The sequence below is a fragment of the Paralichthys olivaceus genome, chromosome 12, assembly GCF_024713975.1.
Source record: "Paralichthys olivaceus isolate ysfri-2021 chromosome 12, ASM2471397v2, whole genome shotgun sequence".
NCBI classification, from domain to species: Eukaryota; Metazoa; Chordata; class Actinopteri; order Pleuronectiformes; family Paralichthyidae; genus Paralichthys; species Paralichthys olivaceus.
The window spans coordinates 14,676,956-14,695,326 of NC_091104.1; the positions used below are offsets into that span (position 1 = coordinate 14,676,956).

General features: G+C 41.2%; 1 protein-coding gene across 3 annotated transcripts; it reads right to left on the reverse strand.

Annotated features, from left to right (window-relative positions):
- Positions 1 to 1,040: 1,040 nt before the first annotated feature.
- Positions 1,041 to 18,262, reverse strand: lrrc9 (leucine rich repeat containing 9). 3 transcript variants are annotated; one of them, XM_020084619.2, is made up of 33 exons: positions 17,911 to 18,262; positions 17,663 to 17,775; positions 16,750 to 16,968; positions 16,320 to 16,460; positions 16,038 to 16,101; positions 15,862 to 15,932; positions 14,691 to 14,873; positions 14,401 to 14,556; positions 14,092 to 14,309; positions 13,820 to 13,951; positions 13,544 to 13,723; positions 13,297 to 13,414; positions 12,846 to 12,981; positions 12,621 to 12,761; positions 12,407 to 12,531; positions 11,824 to 12,003; positions 11,613 to 11,732; positions 11,331 to 11,522; positions 11,055 to 11,180; positions 10,733 to 10,873; positions 9,975 to 10,152; positions 9,635 to 9,855; positions 9,389 to 9,511; positions 9,165 to 9,295; positions 8,949 to 9,057; positions 8,724 to 8,863; positions 7,696 to 7,832; positions 7,013 to 7,230; positions 6,058 to 6,126; positions 5,062 to 5,187; positions 3,516 to 3,705; positions 3,163 to 3,319; positions 1,041 to 3,067 (listed from the first exon to the last, which is right to left on the reverse strand). In XM_020084619.2, exons 2-33 carry the CDS (start codon positions 17,717 to 17,719, stop codon positions 3,034 to 3,036), a joined length of 4,533 nt encoding a protein of 1,510 aa, XP_019940178.2. In that variant the 5' UTR covers positions 17,720 to 17,775; positions 17,911 to 18,262; the 3' UTR covers positions 1,041 to 3,033. The 3 variants fall into 3 exon arrangements, with proteins under 3 accessions (XP_019940178.2, XP_069391368.1, XP_069391369.1); XM_069535267.1 differs by having other exon boundaries at positions 13,297 to 13,417; XM_069535268.1 differs by lacking the exons at positions 1,041 to 3,067; positions 3,163 to 3,319 and having other exon boundaries at positions 5,055 to 5,187; positions 13,297 to 13,417.
- Between the last annotated feature and the right edge of the window lie 109 nt (positions 18,263 to 18,371).

Sequence of the window (18,371 nt, forward strand, 5' to 3'; positions counted from 1 at the left end):
GCTCACTCCATTCTTTTATCTGAATTTTTACTCTCACTCCATTCGCTCTTTAATCTAGGGAACCTGACAGGAAACAATTTACAGGAAAATGACAAGCAGCTCAACGATAACTCAATAAGAGATCTCAGGATGAGCAATAAGGCAAGTCTGCTTCTGAACAGAGGATGAAAAATGAACTTGGGGCATTAGCACCTTTTGAAAACTAAACAATTTATATTTTTCTGGCAGCCTACAGCAAGCAAATGTGGAGTGATTTAATTTTTATAACATCACTTCCAAATCAAGTAATGGTGCAATTGTAAGCTCTGTATTGAAGCACTTCTAAAGTTAATACAAGCTGGTGAATGTGTAATTCATGTGGAGTTTAATGGCGTTCATGCATCGGACATACTGTGCATAATGCTTGGATAACCATTGCACAAGATGCAGCGTTATCTGCGGCATCAAACATCAATCAGTGTCCTCATCCCTCTCACTTCTCCCCCCACATCAACCCCCAACACTGGAACCTGAGTAGATAGCAGTGAAAACATGGTCCATTCAGCAATTATTCACAGAGTCTTGGACTAATGGTGCTCTGAATGCACAGACACAGCAAATGTAGGGAGTTAGTGGACCAGCAGTAATGGCCCCATACAGAGCATGTGCATGTGGATGTGTGTGTGTGTTTGTGTGCTGACGGGGAGGGGTATCATCTATAACTGATTCACAACAAGCACAAACATGTCAAAGTATGATTCCCAAATACAACTGTGGAGACCAACTCTCTCTTCCCCCTCTCCATCCCTCTCTCCGTCTGTCTCTTCCTCCCTCCCGCCTGAGTCGGGCTCCATATCAGGCAGATGAAAACATAACCTGTCACATTCCATCCCATTAAACCAGCTACGAACCATGTGGTCTACTCACATGGAGGAGCAGGGGGAGAGAGGGAGAGATAGACAGAGAGAGAGAGAGAGAGAGAGAGAGAGAGAGAGAGAGAGAGAGAGAGAGAGAGAGAGGTGCATCTGGGTTCACTCAGAACTGATGAATAATTCACAATCTTTATGCTAATGTCATTTTAATGTTAAAAATACGGACAGATATGCAAAGAGAAACATACTGTATGAAGTGGTATGCTCACTATAAGCTTACAACACACGCAGAAATATATTTGCATTGATAACAGTTTCTGACAAACAGACTTCTGACATATCCATACTGCACTTCCTGTACACAAATTTAAAAGGTATAATTATCCTCTGCAATACCTAATGCATCAGAGTACTCACACTGAGCCCCCAAATCTGTGCATTACAGTTTCTTTTTTTCCTTTTTTTTTTTAGTTTGAGTCCATCAGCTGCCATTTGATGTCAGGAAGAGCACAGTAATGACAGCGCACTCACTTGCACTGTCATTAGCCCTGCTTAGTGCTGGGAATTAACACAAATTAAGTGAAGTTAAGTACATGCATTAGAGGAGCTTGTTTGGGGAGAGCTTTTCCCTTTTGCTGCTGCTGCCTCACATGTTCCCCAAACACAAATCTGAAGCATACACATGTATGTATCTCTCCTCGGCTTTTAAATTACTACCTGCAGCACAGGCAGGTGGTAAATTCATTCAGGACTGATTAGCAGAGTCTTAAATGGAGAGCTCGTGGAGCTCTAAGGACACCTAGTGGTCGCACAGAAGTCACAAAAGCAGCAAACGCTGGGGTTGGAGGAAGGAAATGTTGCTGCTCAAGTCTTTGGGTTTACAAGGGCGACATCTTCCTCAAGTCTTGACTCTGTTATATCTTTTCTATTGAGCACATGCTGTGAAAAATCACAGTAAAATAAAACAATAATTTAACTTTACTAGATATTTTTTAAGTATATAACAGAGTTCTGCATCTTTATCCGCATCATATTATTTATACCTAAGGTAATGGATAGAAGAAGATAGCCTATATGAATCTTTCTCCCAGAATATAAAGCTTTCATAACACTTAATACAGACTGCCTCCTCCACATTTAAAGCTCAGACTGTTAACTACAGGGCCACTGGGTTAAACTGACAGGAAGACAGGGAGGACTATGTTCTCATGCTCAGAAGCAGAACTAACATCATAAATATCAAGTGGAGTAGGTTCATTTGCAGTTACAACACACAACATTTGCCTATAATGGGCAAAACTGCAGTGAGCTTTCTGAAAAGAGGCTAACGTGATGAAACTGACAGTTCTCTGAAATCCATTTGGGCCTCATTCAAGATAACATCTTTATCTGAGTGACTGCAGATTATTGTCCACAGAGAGGTGTGCTAAAGCTGGATTATCCCACTTGTTGGGGATGCGTTTGACCTGATGGACACAGCATGCCAGCCTCACACGCCCGTACATCTGCGGGTGTTTTTTCACTCGTTTGGGGCCAAGGACTGGATAGTGGTGGAAATGACGCCAAAACCTCTCAGCCTCAGATTACCATGGTTAGTGATCCACTCGTGTGGATGGAAAGTATAAAATCAGTCATTATAGATGCGTTTGAAAAGAAATGCAATACATGCCTCTTTCAAGTAGTGTTAAACAAGTTTTGTTTTGAACAAACAGCAAACATGATTTATTAAAATTTAATGTAAAACACTTCCAAGGACACTTAAAATGCTGAAATTGTCGTCAGTAGCTCCACCAAGGAGGTTATGTTCCTCAAAAAAACTACTGGACGGATTAATACAACACTTGGTGGACAGATGTGGTGTGAGTCAGGAAGGAACTCATTCAATTTTGGTGTGGATCTGGATGAGGGGCGGAGCAAGGAAAAAATCAGGCATGTGTAGGGATATATATTTATGTGTGTGTGGAATTTGGCACAAAAAAAATCGGAACCAGTGAATGTGAAGTATAAGTAGACCGTTGGACCTTGGCGGAGATAAGCACTCTCTTGTTTGCCACTGTAGTTCAATATATAAAGGTATGTAGAAGAAAAAAAAGAAAACTCTGCCCTGCATTCCATGCTAGCAATGACAGTATATCACCACACCACAGTCATGGTTGTTACAGGCTGTTACCTCCTCTGGATTCTACATGGGTGGAGGTTTACCACCATTTGGGAATCTGGAACAAAACAAGTGTAAGGAAATAGTTAGTCTTTCCCAAATTCTTTTTAAAATGATCATTGGCATTTGAAAGGAATCTGTAGAATCAATAACCTGCTGTATTGCTCCTGGTTATGATATGGCACAACAAATCTGTTCCCATCAGACAGTAGACTTGTGGTCGGCAGGACGCCTCCTGTTCTTCTGATGTGTCTGAGGGTAATGTCAATTTGTCCGCTTCGAGCAGGATAACTCTGCTTGATTTTTTTTTCTGATATTGGAAAATAAAACCAAGAGAAGTCAAGCCAGTGCACAGAAGAGTTATCTTGTGTATGTCGGGAATGAAAATGAATTTCTGAGCTTGTACTTGAGCTCTTAAAAAACACCTCTCTTTTCATTTTATCACATACTATAGACAAAGTGTAATGTAAAAAATCTATCAATTCAAAAACTCTTATCACACTCACGCTTGTATGTGTGATGATACTGGGCTTCATCCATGTTACTCGACAGGATATCGTGCCCATGCATGAAGCTCTGCAGTCCTCCGCTTACGTTTATTCCTCTTAGAGGAGTGTTTCGAGGCACGAGGGGGAGCAGTCCAGGTAGGTTTATCTCAGTGGTAGGGAGAGAGGCTCCAGGGCACTGAGAGCACAGCTGTTGGAGAAATATCAAACAGGGAGCATAAGAAAGAAACAAGTAATGCTAAAGGACAGGATACAATGAAAAACAGCAAATATTTACATAATGTGTAAAGATGATTTCTTAAGCGCCCCCAAGGCGAACTCTTCGACCTCACTTACATTTGCATCCTAATTATAACTGTTTTCTCCACCCTTCTTTAGCTGCCAGTGTGACTGCGGTGTGTCCACTCCACTCACACACTTGGCAGGGGATTGGTGATTCGATTGCTTGTTGTTCCACATGTATAAACATCTTATGGGGGGAATAGTAATTACCACTCATCAATAACAATGCTCAAATTCAAACAAAAGAAGTCACAGCCATAGACCGAGAGTGACAAGTGAGATGGCAGTTGCTGGATTCAATAAGTGGAGGTCTGTGTTTGTGTTTTTAATGAGAGAACCCTTGATCTATGCTATGTCATTTCTCCATCTACGATTAACAAGCAGAGGGGGTCTTGTTGACCTGGCTAATAGGGGGTAAATCCACTGGTGCGTTATCGGCTGGGCACATTTCATCTAATCAGCAGGATGATGCCAGCAGGGCTTAGGCTGCTTTTAATTCAGAGCTGCAGGAGAATTACTGCCGTGGTCTCTCATTACATGAACATCAGATCAGTCAGACTGAAAGAATTTGATCCGGGCTTTCCCCCTTTTTTGGTTGCTGCTGTTTGGTTGTTTTCATTTTGTTTCGTTCAGCTGGGCTACAGTTTACATGATAAGGCCCATTATGGGATTTTATATAAGCAAATTCTTTGGTCCTTTGTAATTCAGTCATGATTGAAGTAAAGTAGCAGAGTGTGGGGATAACAGATCATATTCCTGCCAAACTAACCTTTCACCTCATTGTATGAGTGTTCTCAAACCATCTTCATTCAAGCAGAAGTGCTCTTGAGGTCAGAGAAACAAACTTGTACTTGACTGGAAGGTTTTCAGTTCAGTCCCCAGACCAGCAGGAGTAAATCTCATCATCATTGGGGTTAAGAAACCAGTAAAGCTGCTCGGTGTCAAGCAGGATAGACCGAGATTGTACTGTAGCAGTTTTGAGGTGTAAATGTGAGTGATTTTCTGAATGTGTGTGATCACGGGCTTTCCGGTGAAAGAGAGGGAAAAAAATGATTTTAAAAATTCCCCATAATACATTCACTCGGAACCATGAAGAGAGAAGATGTGCTGAAGGTTGCACTTATTATTATGTTGGCCAGAAATGTTAAGTAATTCAAATGTATTGTACTATTATTTCAATGGTAGATATGACCCTGTATGTATGTGTGTATATATTTGTGTGTGTCAGTGTTTCTGAGAGAGTATAGAGGTGTTCACTTCTTACTGATGGATCACAACTGAGGAGTTCAGCCCTGGTCCTTTCATCGACAGTGACCATCACTCCATCCAGGACCTGCAGCTGGGACAGATGAAGCACCACTGGTGCTCTGTGGAGAGAGTTGCGGGCCACCTGGGAGAACAAAAATGTAAAAGTTATAAATTACACTGACATTAACTAGCATTGAAAAATGTTCATATTGGCGCTCAAACTAAGAATTCCTGTGACATCTGGGGTAAGTATGGTGCCATGTGGATTGCAATGTAGCTATCATGTTCCCAGCAGCCATTCTAGTGACCCAGACAGGAGCAGACAGTTTTCTGCCCAGCTGCGGGGACCCTCTGGCCAGGGTACCAATCCAGCCTGTCCACTTAGAACTGTATGTTCCTGCAGGACACTGCTGCTATGATTAAGTTATGAGAGCATGCCAATAGATGCCCAGTGGATAGGACTTTGGCTAGCGAACATGGGTGAAGTAACAATCTCATGTGGTCAACAGCAGGAGGTATTGTCTCCGGGGTGGCTGTTGGCGTTCACCCTCTACCCAAAGGCAGGATTAAACCCCCCCTATGGGAAGAGAAGGGGGATGGGCCCAAGCGGTAAAGAGGCTACAACAGCTGAGCATGGCCCTATGGACGATAGGGAGCTGCACACTCGGCTCCGGCCTGATCCATGAGCTCCAGATGGGTGATGTAACCAGGCCAATAGTGCCCTGCCATTTGGTCAATGGATTTGCCTCTGATGTCAGATTGAAACACAGCAGACGGCTCATCATGTAATTGCTTAATTTGAAACCACAGAGTTCTTCTGGGTTATTGTTTAGAATTGTATAAGTGAGCATGCTGTTGGTAATGTGTTTGAAAGAATTCGAGACAAACAGCTAGTGGATTTACATCATTGTCCAAAATCACCAAAGCAAACTAACCCTCCATCATAATCTTTACCAGTTCAAAACGTCTAACTGTCTAACTTGTTTAATGTGCAAGCACTAATGAGACTTACAGGATTTCCAACCACTGAGAGCTCTGTCAGCGATGGAAGAACTTCTAGTTTGTCGAGCTCTGTGACATCCTAAAGAAAGAAGAGAAACAAAGATAATTTTAGGTTGTTCTTCATACCCTCATTTAATTTGTCATTCTCACTGTTTGCAGCTGGCTGTGTGTTGATAACAGAGACATATGTACCAGAGTTCAAGCTTTCATAATTTTGGTGAAGGGAAGGACGGAAGCAGCTGATGGGAGAGATTACATGTGTGAGCTCTCATTAATCTCATGAGAGAATTTGGCCACACAACAGGGCGTGGGGGGTGTTTCCTCTCATTCCCAGGTTTATGGATGGATTTGGCTGCAATTCAAAGATGCCCCCACTGTGAGGACTGCAGCGCTGGGATGATTGCTGTATTTTATGTCTTAATTGAATGCATGAAAACATTAAGGAGGTATAGGGAAGAGGTGGAACTCGCAACTAAAGTGCAAATCACTCATCCCGGGTGAGAGGGACATGCAGACTGAGAAGCTGATTACACGTTGTGCTGATTGTTTCCCCCTGTCTTCATACACAGTGCCCTGACCTTCAATCAAACTTGATTCTTCTTAATGCTACCCTTCGCGTGGCACAGTGGGGTGGTAATGACTTATGATTGCTATACTTCACGTCTTACTTTGCAAATGCAGAAAAAAAAGTAATACTGCTGTACGTTGAATAAAACACATTCTTAAACATCCCGTGTTTAATTTCTTACGCTTTTTGCATAAGAACCAATCAGCAAAAGTTAGTGTTGAATTGAAAACTACACAAAAGCGGACTGTGACCTTGGTGTTCACCTCAGGAAATCACTCTGGGGTGAGTCATTCAGGCAGTTTAATTGAAAACCTGAATATGTAGTTTTATTAAACATGAATATGAACATTAAAATATTCAGCATGTTAGGAGGCAACAGCTGCTTAGACGAGAATACCTGCAGCCTGTTCATGCCAAGAAACAGCTTGCGGAGCTCGGTCAAAGGATCGAGATGGTTGAGCTCCCGGATGCGGTTCTCTTCTAGGTGCAGCTCCAGCAGAACGTTCTGAGCGATGAAGGAGTTCTCAGCCAGAGATTTGATGCGGTTCCTGTCTAGGACAAGTTCTCTGAGCTGGCGAAGCCCCTCTAACCCTTCCACGTGGCTGATTTCATTACCTAGGGCGGGGAGCAAACAATGTTCCAACAATGGAAACACAGTTAAAACAATAATAGTGTATACTAGTCTAATATTTATATAAATTAAATACAAGAGTCGATCTCACAGCCTAGATAATATAAAAGGCAGAATTTTGAGCTTATATAAACATCTGCCTGGTGTTTTTGCCGCTTGTGTAAAAAGCACTGAAATTACAGAGACTGCTTCAAAAGGTCTCTGAGCAAAAAGCAAAAAAAGGACAAGTAAGGTAGGCTCGGCTGGACAAATCACTCTAACAAAACAAAACACAATCAAAACCCATCAAAAGCTGAAAGAAAAGAAAAGAAAGTCAGTTGTTCTTTTCTTCCAGTTTCATCACCCACCTGGCCCTAGGTCAATGGGAGACCCTGCTCTCTGTGCTTGCCCTTTCACAGGTTCTGCAAATAGGCTTTGTGAGCGAGGCCTTGTCCATCGACCATACATACCTTGAAGGAAAAGGGCTTTAAGATTGGTGAGCCTGCTGAGCTGCAGATTGGCCAAACTGTAGATTCCATTGTGACTCAAATGCAGCACCTCCAGGCTGCCCATCAGTGGCTCCCGGCTGCCAGTGGGCCCAGTTTCCCTTAAACACAGTCACAGAATGACAGTCTGAAATCTCTGTGGTTAAATGAACATCTCTTTCTCCCCCCCGCTGCCTCATTTAACTAGTCAGACCTCACAGGTGCAGGCTACATAAAGGCAATCACATGCCTGGTGAACAAAAGCGTGCCTGTCACAACACCCCCTTTGGACTGGCTTTACACAAAAGGAGAATGCGACTTAAAGATCATATCATACAATACACTGACAATCCAGAAACCTAAAAAAATTAAACAAATATTAAAATACTTAGGGATAAAATCTCCCGATATAATATTAATGTATTTTGAATCAAATTCAAATATCTTAAAACTGTGTTAAAAACTATATATTATTGTGTTTATTTTCACAGTCAACAACCAAGACAAAAATGTGTTGTGATAGTTCATCTATTGGCAGGTCAGCACTGCCCCCTAATGGTTACAGTCTGCACATTATGTCAAAATTTATAGTATATAAGCAACAGTCTAACCTTGTAAAAAAACTGAAATAATGCAACCATCGCCATTTGTTTCATTGCTTATTTGTTTTTTTCTGTTCTTATAGCTTGATTAATTATTACTTATGCTGTATATTTTATTTTGTTCATCTATTCCATCAATTATTTATAATAATACCTCCACCAAGGAGGCTATTCATGTTGTGGGTGTTATGGGTCAGGCAAGAACACATCACATTTTGGTGCGGATCTGGAAAAGGGGGCAGATTCAGGAATAATTTTTCTTAATTTCTTAGAGATAATGGATCATGATGAAAAAAATCTAACATTATTCAGGCATATTTTAATTTTCTTAAATATTGTTTTTGTACTTTGGCAACACATGTGAATGTCATGCCAATAAATTGCATTGAAATTAAAATAAAGAGGTGTAACCTTTTGCCTCTTGATGAACTCTGCTGACCGTAACCACTGGAGTGGACTTTGCTGTGGAGGATCTGTCTGTTTGTCAGATGAGCCTGAGTCCGCTGCCTGGGTAGAATGGACTCGATGTGGTTGTAGTTCAGACACAGAGCCTGCAAAGAAGAAAACAATATATTTTTCCACGACTCAGTTGTATTTAATCCAGCTTTTTTATTTTAAAGTGAGAGTCACTTTTACCTTGATGTTCGGCAGGTAAACGAGGCCTGAAAAAGAGGTGAGGTTGTTGTGGTCCAAGTTGACACTGCGCAGGCTAACGAATATGTCTGCTGGAGACAGGTCAACACTCCTGTGAGGGTAAAATAAGTACTACATTCTGTCAATGTCTTATATAATAATGTAAATTTTGGACTGTGGAATGTTCAATTTTTGGACCGTCTTGTGTCTTGCTATTACCTAATAGAGCAGGACTGCAGAGTGAGGTAGGTGATGTCTCTGTAGTTAGAGTGGCCCAGCTTCTCTGCCACCATGTCAGAGGTTAGTCTTCCTCCAAACATGTCCTTTGCACTTTCAGACTCAATTACTTCCTTGAGAAAACAACAGCACATACAAAACACTAATTATAATTACATTACTTCAATATCTAAACGCTTGAATTGGTCGCTCATTGTAGCACGTACGACTGCAGTCCCGTCCAGAGCTTTCAGCGAGGACAGGTGGAACACCATATATATCCGATAGTTCTCTAGTTTCTCCACTAAAGGATTCCTATAAAGATCCAGAATGATGAGGTTGGACAGTCCCTGAAAATAAGATGCAGTAGATGGGTTAAAACAACATGATAAAAAAGTAGGAAAAATCATTCAGCACGTATTTCTTTCCCATGTCATAGGGTAAGGATATGTTTCTGTTGATAAAGTTCTTGCCTTTAGATAGTAGATGTCTCGTGGTGTAGAGATCTGGTTGTTGCCAATATAGAGTTCGAGCAGGGAGCGAACCCTCTGGATGCCATGCAGGGAACTGATGCAGTTGTTCTCCACAGACAGAAAGGTCAGGTTGGGAAGCTGATCGAGAACTGAAGCATCCAGAGTAGAGAGCTGATTCCCATCTACACTCAGTTTATTTAGGCAAAGCAGTTTTGACAGGCCTAAAGAAACATAAGAGCAAAGACATAACGTGATGGCTACTGTGTTGTGGGGCTGAAACAACCAACACACAACATATATGTATATATTGTATAATAAAAGTGTTGACAGTGTGACTGACCACTGAGCGTGCTGATTCTGTTGTTGTTGAGAGAAAGCTCCTCCAGCTTCAGGCAACTCTGCAGTCCCTCCAGCTTAGAGATGTCGTTGTCATTAAAGGAGGCCCAGCGCAGGTTTACCAGCTTATTCAGATTCATCAGCTTGGAAATCCTCTGGCTGTCAAGGTTCAGGGCTGTGAGCTGGTCAGGTCATAAACACATAAAATGCATAAATGATTAAAGTTGTCAAACATACATTGCACTTTAAATCAAAATAGTTTTTAGTTCCAAGCAGGTCACAGGTTGCATGTTGCACATGGAGTGTTTGTACTTTTTCTCTTTAATATACCACATAAAGAATATACATAAAGATTAGTTTTGGCTCTGCGTGTCAAATTTGTTGAGGAATCATCAACTACAAAACTCCCTGGAGGAAGCATTTCTGAAAACTTAACAAATGCATTTTTAGAAATCATAGAGACGATTCTCAGTCCTCCAGCTCGTTGTATATCTAAGGGCTAAATGAAAGAAACTAGACTTTTTTGAGGTTCTGGAAGATATTTCCCTTCTTTTCTGAAACCTCTCTTTAGTGCTAGTTCAGAGTCCCAAGTATTGAACCTCTTGCAGAGCTGTAAACACTTTGAGAGTCTTTTAGAAACTCATCCAAGGAGAGTTTTTTTTTATCTTATTAAAGATGAAATGTCTTCAAGTACCTCAAGCAAGTCCAGCTGCCTTCATATAGCACTCTCGTTTACAGAGACACCCACATGCTGAAGCTCACCATTGCTGTCCAGTCTGGCTCCAGCTCCTGGCTGAGCCCCCATGGTGCTGGATTGAGAAGACAGAGGAGCTGAGCTGTCGATAGCAGGCTGAGACTTCGGGGTCGATTAGTGTTAGTGCGTGAGTGAGCCAGAAGAGATGCCTGAGAGCAGAGAGAAAACAGCCTTGACCGATTTACAGAAAATTCTACCTTTATAGATATTCACATAGAATAAATAACCATCTCTGGAGCATGTAACCATTACAACCTTGACAAGGACCAGTAAAAAGAAAATGTATATTTAGCATCTGTATATATAAACTGATATGTGTGAAATTCCCACCTGGTTAATTTTGGAATCTGCAGCCATGGCAACAGCATCAGCAGCCTCCTCCTCTGTGACCATCAGATCATCAAGGTGTGTGAGTGTTGTTAGACGTCCCAGTATGGTCGTTCTGACTGTCTCCCGCTGGAAGTACAAACACAGCTTCACTTTATACCTCCTCATGATGCCTTAAACAACAACTGTTATTTCAGGTCACGCACAGAAGCAGCATATACCATCCACTAATTATGGATTTAGTATTTTGAGCTATATTATTTAGGTTTCAGCACATACTCTGTTCCAAGGGTTGTATCTGGTGTCAAGCTTCAGAAGAGCAGGTGTGTGTTTTCTTAAAACTGCAGCATCTTCTCTGGCTTTGGTCAACTGGTTCCACCGCACATCGAGCTGTTTGAGTCGTCCCAACCCCCTCAGCCCCTCGAGGGCCACCAGGTGGTTGTAGCTCGCATCCAAAAACTCAAGGTTAGGCTGTGATATTGGAAAGATAATTGATGATGTTTCTTATGGCACACTGTTTATTTTAAGCTCAATAGCGCATTTTCCTATCATCACTCCCACCATGTGAGAAATGTCATCGAGGCGTGTGAACTCATTGAAGCTGATGGTGAGATGCCGCAGAGCTGTTAGGCAGGAAATCTCCTTTATCTTGCTCAGACTGTTACCATGAAGGTTCAGTACCTGGAGATTCAGAACATTAAAGACGTTTTATTATTAAAATATGAAAATGGCTCAAAAATCAAGCCATTGTGTGAAAACCCATCATACTTACAGTGATCTGACTCAGGACGTTAGCTCTGGCCACATCAAGCAGAATTTTGTCATCCAAGCTCAACAACTTAGGCTGCGGTTTGAGCACAGGTTCCATGTTGAGGACTTCCTTGTCCAAAAGGATGTTGGAAGTTTCATCTCTGTCTTTGCTGTGTTCTGGTGATGCAGGTTCTTCTAGTTTCTGATAAAAACATATCAAAAGTATGTAAACTGCTGGTTAAGTTCAACATTTTTCGAAAGTATGGTTTATAATCGTTTCTAAAGAGTGTGCAGCCAGTAGTCACAAAATGAGGATAATAACAACATAGAGTGAAAGAGGGTTTTACCAAACTCTTACATTTAGTTAAAAGCCTCAATTCAGTGTTTTTGTGTTGTCAATTTTTGCTCAAATTGAAAGCTTAAGTTCAAATGAACTGCTGAAATCTTCAAGGCAGTCTTCGTTATGTTAATTTGGAATACCAAGGGAAGCTCAAAAAGGTTTCAGTTTTGCATAATTTTATCACCATCAAACACTCTAAAGGGGATGTATGCTACATGCAGCATTTTACATGTTAATGAAATAAATACATGAATTCATTAATTACCTCAGTTACATATTGAAAATATACAAGGTACTCAGGCAAGACGAGTTCACGGTCAAACACAAACCACTGTCTCCGCCTGGGGCTGCACTCAGGACCAGTGTGTGTTTTGGAGGAGCGAGGTCTCTCTGAATGAAAAACACACAGAGACACGATGACACTGTGCAACTACTGACTGAGAAATAATTCTTTTCATCCCTCTTGATATGCCACATACCATCGCTCGTTGCAGATCTGTGCTTAGTGTCCACATTGCGGTATACAGAGCAGACTCTATGATGGCTGCTTCTGTCAACTGGATCTCCCTCTCGGACAGGCATGCTGTGACCCACGTACACTTTGGAAATAATAATCTGACCTACAGGCCAAGCAAATACAAGCAAGCTTTTAAGTCTTCTCGAGACAATAAAAGGATACAAAACTGTGAGAAAAACTAACCCACCATGCCTGAATGGGACTGGATCCATACTGTGCTTACAGTCAGGTTGGCTGGCCTGTCGCAGAGTGTGTTCGATTCTGGGCTGTTCAGTCACACTCAAGCTGTTGGATAGAGGTATACCACCCTCTTTCCCTGAGGTCTAAATTGAATTCAAAGTGGTAAAAAGTCAGAGTTTGAATTGTGAAAATAACATAACCAACGATTTATTCTGTTATATTGTAGAACACTCTGCTGTAAAATTTCCCTTCCTTCTACTCATTCTGCTGAAATAAAAAACATTTTTGAGGGAATTCATTTTTTGCACAGGCTGTTTAGTGTATCAGTTATAAAGGTGTACTGTAGAGTTGTTGACTGACTACACTATTATGTACCATATTTAATTTTTCTCTTGCTCAGTTGGATATGTTCTGGGTGATGGGATGTGTTGAACTAACAATTACAACAGTATACACACCTTATATTGTTCTGCAGATTTAAAGCCCTCCTCCAGAATACACAAAATTTCTTCCATCGCATTGTTTTCTTCAGGGTCAACGACGTAGAACAAGTGCTCCAGCCGACGTCTGTAATTCCTGCTTCAAAAGTTCACATAAGACTTACAGAGCTACCTGGTGGTGCTGGAAGTAGGGATAATAACACAACTAACATGTCTCTCTAAATCTAGTTTTCATCATTTTTCATCACAGTCTAATTTCACTTACTGTGAATGGATAAGAGCGTCTTCGCTGGCGAGCAGGCTGTGAAGTTTGTCCTCGAAGCGAAACCTCAAGGCGCTGTTGAAGATGCGGATAACTCTATCGATCTTAATGCCAGTGATGCCGTGAACCCTGAAGTCTGAGTGTGAGAAGCGGGAAAGGAGGAGGTCGCATGAGGAATTAAACCTGTTGCACACAAGGCAGAAAAAAAAGGTAAACTTCAACTCTTTGACGGTAAATTACATGATGTCGTAAGTGCAAACAATGATACCAAATAGTTACCAAGGGTCCGTGGAGCTGCCCTCCTCCAATCGAATATTTCCAACACTTTCAAGCTCCATCAGCAGAAACTGGATTGTGTATTCCATCATGTTTGTGGCTTGAGCCAAATCTCTCTCATGAGAAGCTTCAATCCTGAATTTATAAGAAGGAATATTATTTTTAATGTTTCATCACTAACTTCATGCTCAGACACTTATAAAAAGAAAGTACTGTACTGCATGATATTAAATTGTCAAATTCTCTCTTTAGACTATCCAAGTTTACAAACTAACTCATTCAGCCTCCTCGTCCATAGTGTCAGTCTCTCCCTCAGTGCTTCTATCTTGATGCGTATTTTTGGCTCCATGGTGGGATCACAACTGACGTCAGTGGGTGGATCCCATCTGTTGGATGAACCGTCCACTGGGTGGGTCGGTCCTCCTGGTGCATCGTCCAATGTGCAAGCAGACTTCTTACAAGCAGGCAGCACCTTGGAGAGCTCACGTTCAAGCTGGTGATGTGCACAAGAGACAACAACCCTCTTCACTTTACACAGTTACAGCTGGGTATGTCAGCTTGATAACTTACTGTACTCTACATACATTTCTGAGGGCATGACTCAGTGTCCTGACACATTCCTCAGGTAACTGGAGCAGAGTTTTCTTCCTCTCGATCAGACTTAACCGGGTCTCTTCCAGGTTCCTATGAGCAGTGTGTACTCGCATGTTGTAGTACATCATTTTCTTCAAGACTGTGGACTGACAGAGAAAAGCACAAGCTTAAACTGTGTGGTAAAAAAATCCAAAAGGACACAAAAAATGTCAGTGCAACTCATTATCGTGTCAATTACACTGGTCTGTGACAGAGTAAAGGGTCCTGATCGTCTCAATACCTCAGCAACTTCTTTGACTTGTTTGCTCGAGACGACGTAGGTGTCAAGTCGCTGGAGGCCTGGCATGTGGTACAGAACGTGTATCACATAGTTACACAGCAGACACACTGGGTTTGGGGTTGATGTGGGGTCTCTCAGCGATAGCTCTCTCAGATGGGGTAAGCCGGCTAGCCGGGTCAGCTCCTGTTGCAACCACAGAACACAAAGGCAAGTTAGAGGACAAGGTTATATGTCCATCTTAAGCAGGTTAGTTCTAAAGGAGGAATGAAAAGGTCTCTAATTTGGAAATCTTTCCCATTTTTAAACAAATAGCGTATGTAAACATCGCATATAAAGTTCATATATTTATTCATCTGCGGATTTAAGGGATTTGTCTGGGATTTTTATAAATTTCATTGTACGTTTTCTGAAGCTATATAAATGTAGACATTAGAAAGAGGTGATGATACAATCTCATACAACATGAATATAAATTCTATACAATGAAACACTGAATTTAATTGGTGGATGCTTTAACAGCTGTAGCCCCTCTCATGTTTGCTGCACACTGAACAAGTCCAAATATTAGAAAACTCTCCCATTGGAGCAAAAGAACATCTACTTTGACAAACTGAGAAACACTTCACCTTAACTACAGTTAGTTCAATATACTTTACACCTGGTGAAAATTATAATATTCTTTAAAGTCAAGCTGTGGGAGGACAAAAGGAGGATTACAGTAATATCATCTAAGGTGTTCATCCAATCAAAGTTAGAGCCACAAAACGTTTCGTGTTCCCTATCAGGACGACCCTGAAGAAGACAATAATCCAGTCTAAATGTTCTGCATGAGCGTATAAGTCGCAGAATGTTGGGAATGTATACGTTTCTAACCCCTACAACTGCCTTACGTGGTGTGTTAAGATTAATTTCATGATCATAAAAGTATATCATTGAATCAATAATGACAAAAAGGGAAATTATACTGCTCAATACCTCAATGAAGGACTGATGCATCCAGCACATTGTAAGAATGATTAAAAATGTGAACTGAGCACGGCCTCAACATTTCACAAGAATTTAGAAATGCCCCCTTTTTCAGACCAAGGACTTTAATAAGATTTGACAAAATAAGTATGGAAACTTTTTACTGAGGGACTTTCAAAGGCATAGTTATGTTTTTTTATCTTACCTTAAAAGAGCGAATCCCGTTCCCGGACAGATTAAGATTTTGAAGGCCGACATTAGGATCAAGGCTGTGCCCTGAAAAGATGTTGAAAATGATTTGATTATTATGTGTTTTCTTTTAAAATGCTCACAAAATCACAATCAAACTTGGCAAAGAAAATAAAAAGGATTCCAACCTACCAATCTTTTCAATAATGTTGTCGGCAAGGTTTAGTTCTTTAAGGTTTTGAAGCGTGTCCAGGCCCTTTAGAAAATAACAACACACACATTAACAGTCAGATGATCAAAAATAGAGAGTGCAGATTTGACAAAACATACAAATTCATACATATGAATGCCTCATATTAAGTAACTGATATTGGTAAAAATGCATTTTTATTAAGCTAAATCAATCAATAAATAGCATAAGTTAATAGATCACAGACAGACACATGGACAGACATAGACAGATAGGGCCCAAACCTGTATGCGACTTATGCAGTTATTGTTAAGCCACAGGACTTCTAGGTTGATCTGCTGTTCTAAATTGTTGATTGCACAGATTTGATTGTCATAAAGATAGAGTTTCTCCAGTTGTGCACAGTTCTCTAGTCCAGATATTTCCTACAATACAGAGAGGATGGGACAAAATATTGTTAGGCGTGTTATGCTGTACAATTCACTTACCCAGGATATTGTTGTTCTTCAACTATGAACCATAAATGATGGTCCACGTGTGCAAGTGTTTGTTTAAAATACCAGAGGGTAAAATTGTGTTAACAGTCTATGGTGTTTAAGAGCCGTTGCAGTAAAACAGTAAGATGCAATAATTCACAATATAAACCCTTGTTAATCAAGACTATTTATTGTTATCAGTATTTGTTATATAGAAATCTTAGCATATCAAACTTACTGTCAGATGGCACTGGACGACCCAGAGCTCTCGGAGCAGAGGACAACACTCCAGACCTTCTATGTGTTTAATGTCCTGGCCCACGATGGTGAGCTGGGTGAGCCTTGGGAAGAAAGAGAGGCCAACCATACGGGGGAAACCAGAGAAGAAGATCTCCAGGGAGCTGATGTTGCCTCCTTCTTGCGCGATTTTTTCATAACATACTCCATTGGCCAAACACTGTTGAAATGATGTTTTATAATGATTAAAAAAAGAGTGAAAGGAGAAACATAGGGTCTTCAGGAGTTGTACTTGTACACAGCCAACTGGACTTGCTTGTTAACCATAAATCAAGGATTGAAAGATTTGTTTAAAGCTCAGCACAGTCTGATCCCTAGTTATATTCTACTAACTCCCTCTGATCCAAGCAGTAATTTAAGATCTTGCAACCAACACTAGCTAGTAGTTCTACGGATGGTAACTGAGGGTGACCAGGCTTTAGCCATCACCCCGAGGCGTTGGAATATCCTGCCTGAGATTAGACTTCACCTGTTTTCAAATCATTGCTGAAAACATATATTTCATTGGAAAGCCTTTAATGCTTTAAATGGATGTTTAAATATTATATATACATATCCTTATTTTTGTTTGGTTTTGTTTTGATCTGTGTTGTTTTAGTCCTAGATATTAAAGCCCTTTCTAACCTTATCTAGTTAGGTGCTATGAATACTATGTTTTATTATTATGAGCCATATTATTATATACACATGTACAACTCCTGAAGATGCCATGACCTGGAGTCTTCGCACATCTGAAACACACAGTGACAACCCTCAGCTGTTGGACTGAGGCTTTAGCAGCATGTGAGTGTTGTTGTTAAAACCTGGACATTGACTTGAACAGTGTCTGTAAAGAGGGAAAGTTTCACACTGACCAGTTCATTGATCGCGTCCTCGTCGCCGCGCTGCTTCAGTTTGTCACTGAGCATCATGTTGTTTCTGTCGTGAATTAATCTGCAGCTTGACAGAGCACAAGCTCGAATGTATTCTACCGAGGGAAGGAAACGACGTGACAGTTAGTGTAACCTGTTGCTAATGACATGCTAGTGAGCTAAACCACTAAACTCCACACATCCATGCTAGTTATGCTACTACCTAGCAACACAGGGTGCAGATACTTTACCTGTGAGCTCACGTCAGTGAATTGCCAAGAAAAATCCGGATTAACGTAAATGAAAATGTTGACATTCAAATACAACTGACACCATTTCCCTCCGGACAAACGACTCCTCTACTTTTTGAAACACACCGCGGCTCGGGCCCATCGGTGCGCAGAGATGTTTGGCATCAGAATGTTGCCAGGCAGGGGGAGTCTGGTTGCTAGGGAGCCATCTTGGAAACTTTGAGGTCTTGGTCGTACTTTGAATCGCCGCACGAGGGCGCCACGCTGCCAGGTGATTCATCAGAGGATCACAGAAGAATAAATAAAATGTGGTTTATTTTAAAAAGTCAGACATTAAAATAAAAACACACGGGCACAGAAACATTTTCAACTCGGGTGATTGAGATAGAAACCCCGCTGCTTTAATCCCGCTGATCTACCACAGCCCAGGATTCCACTGGTTCGCATGTGGTCTGTGATTT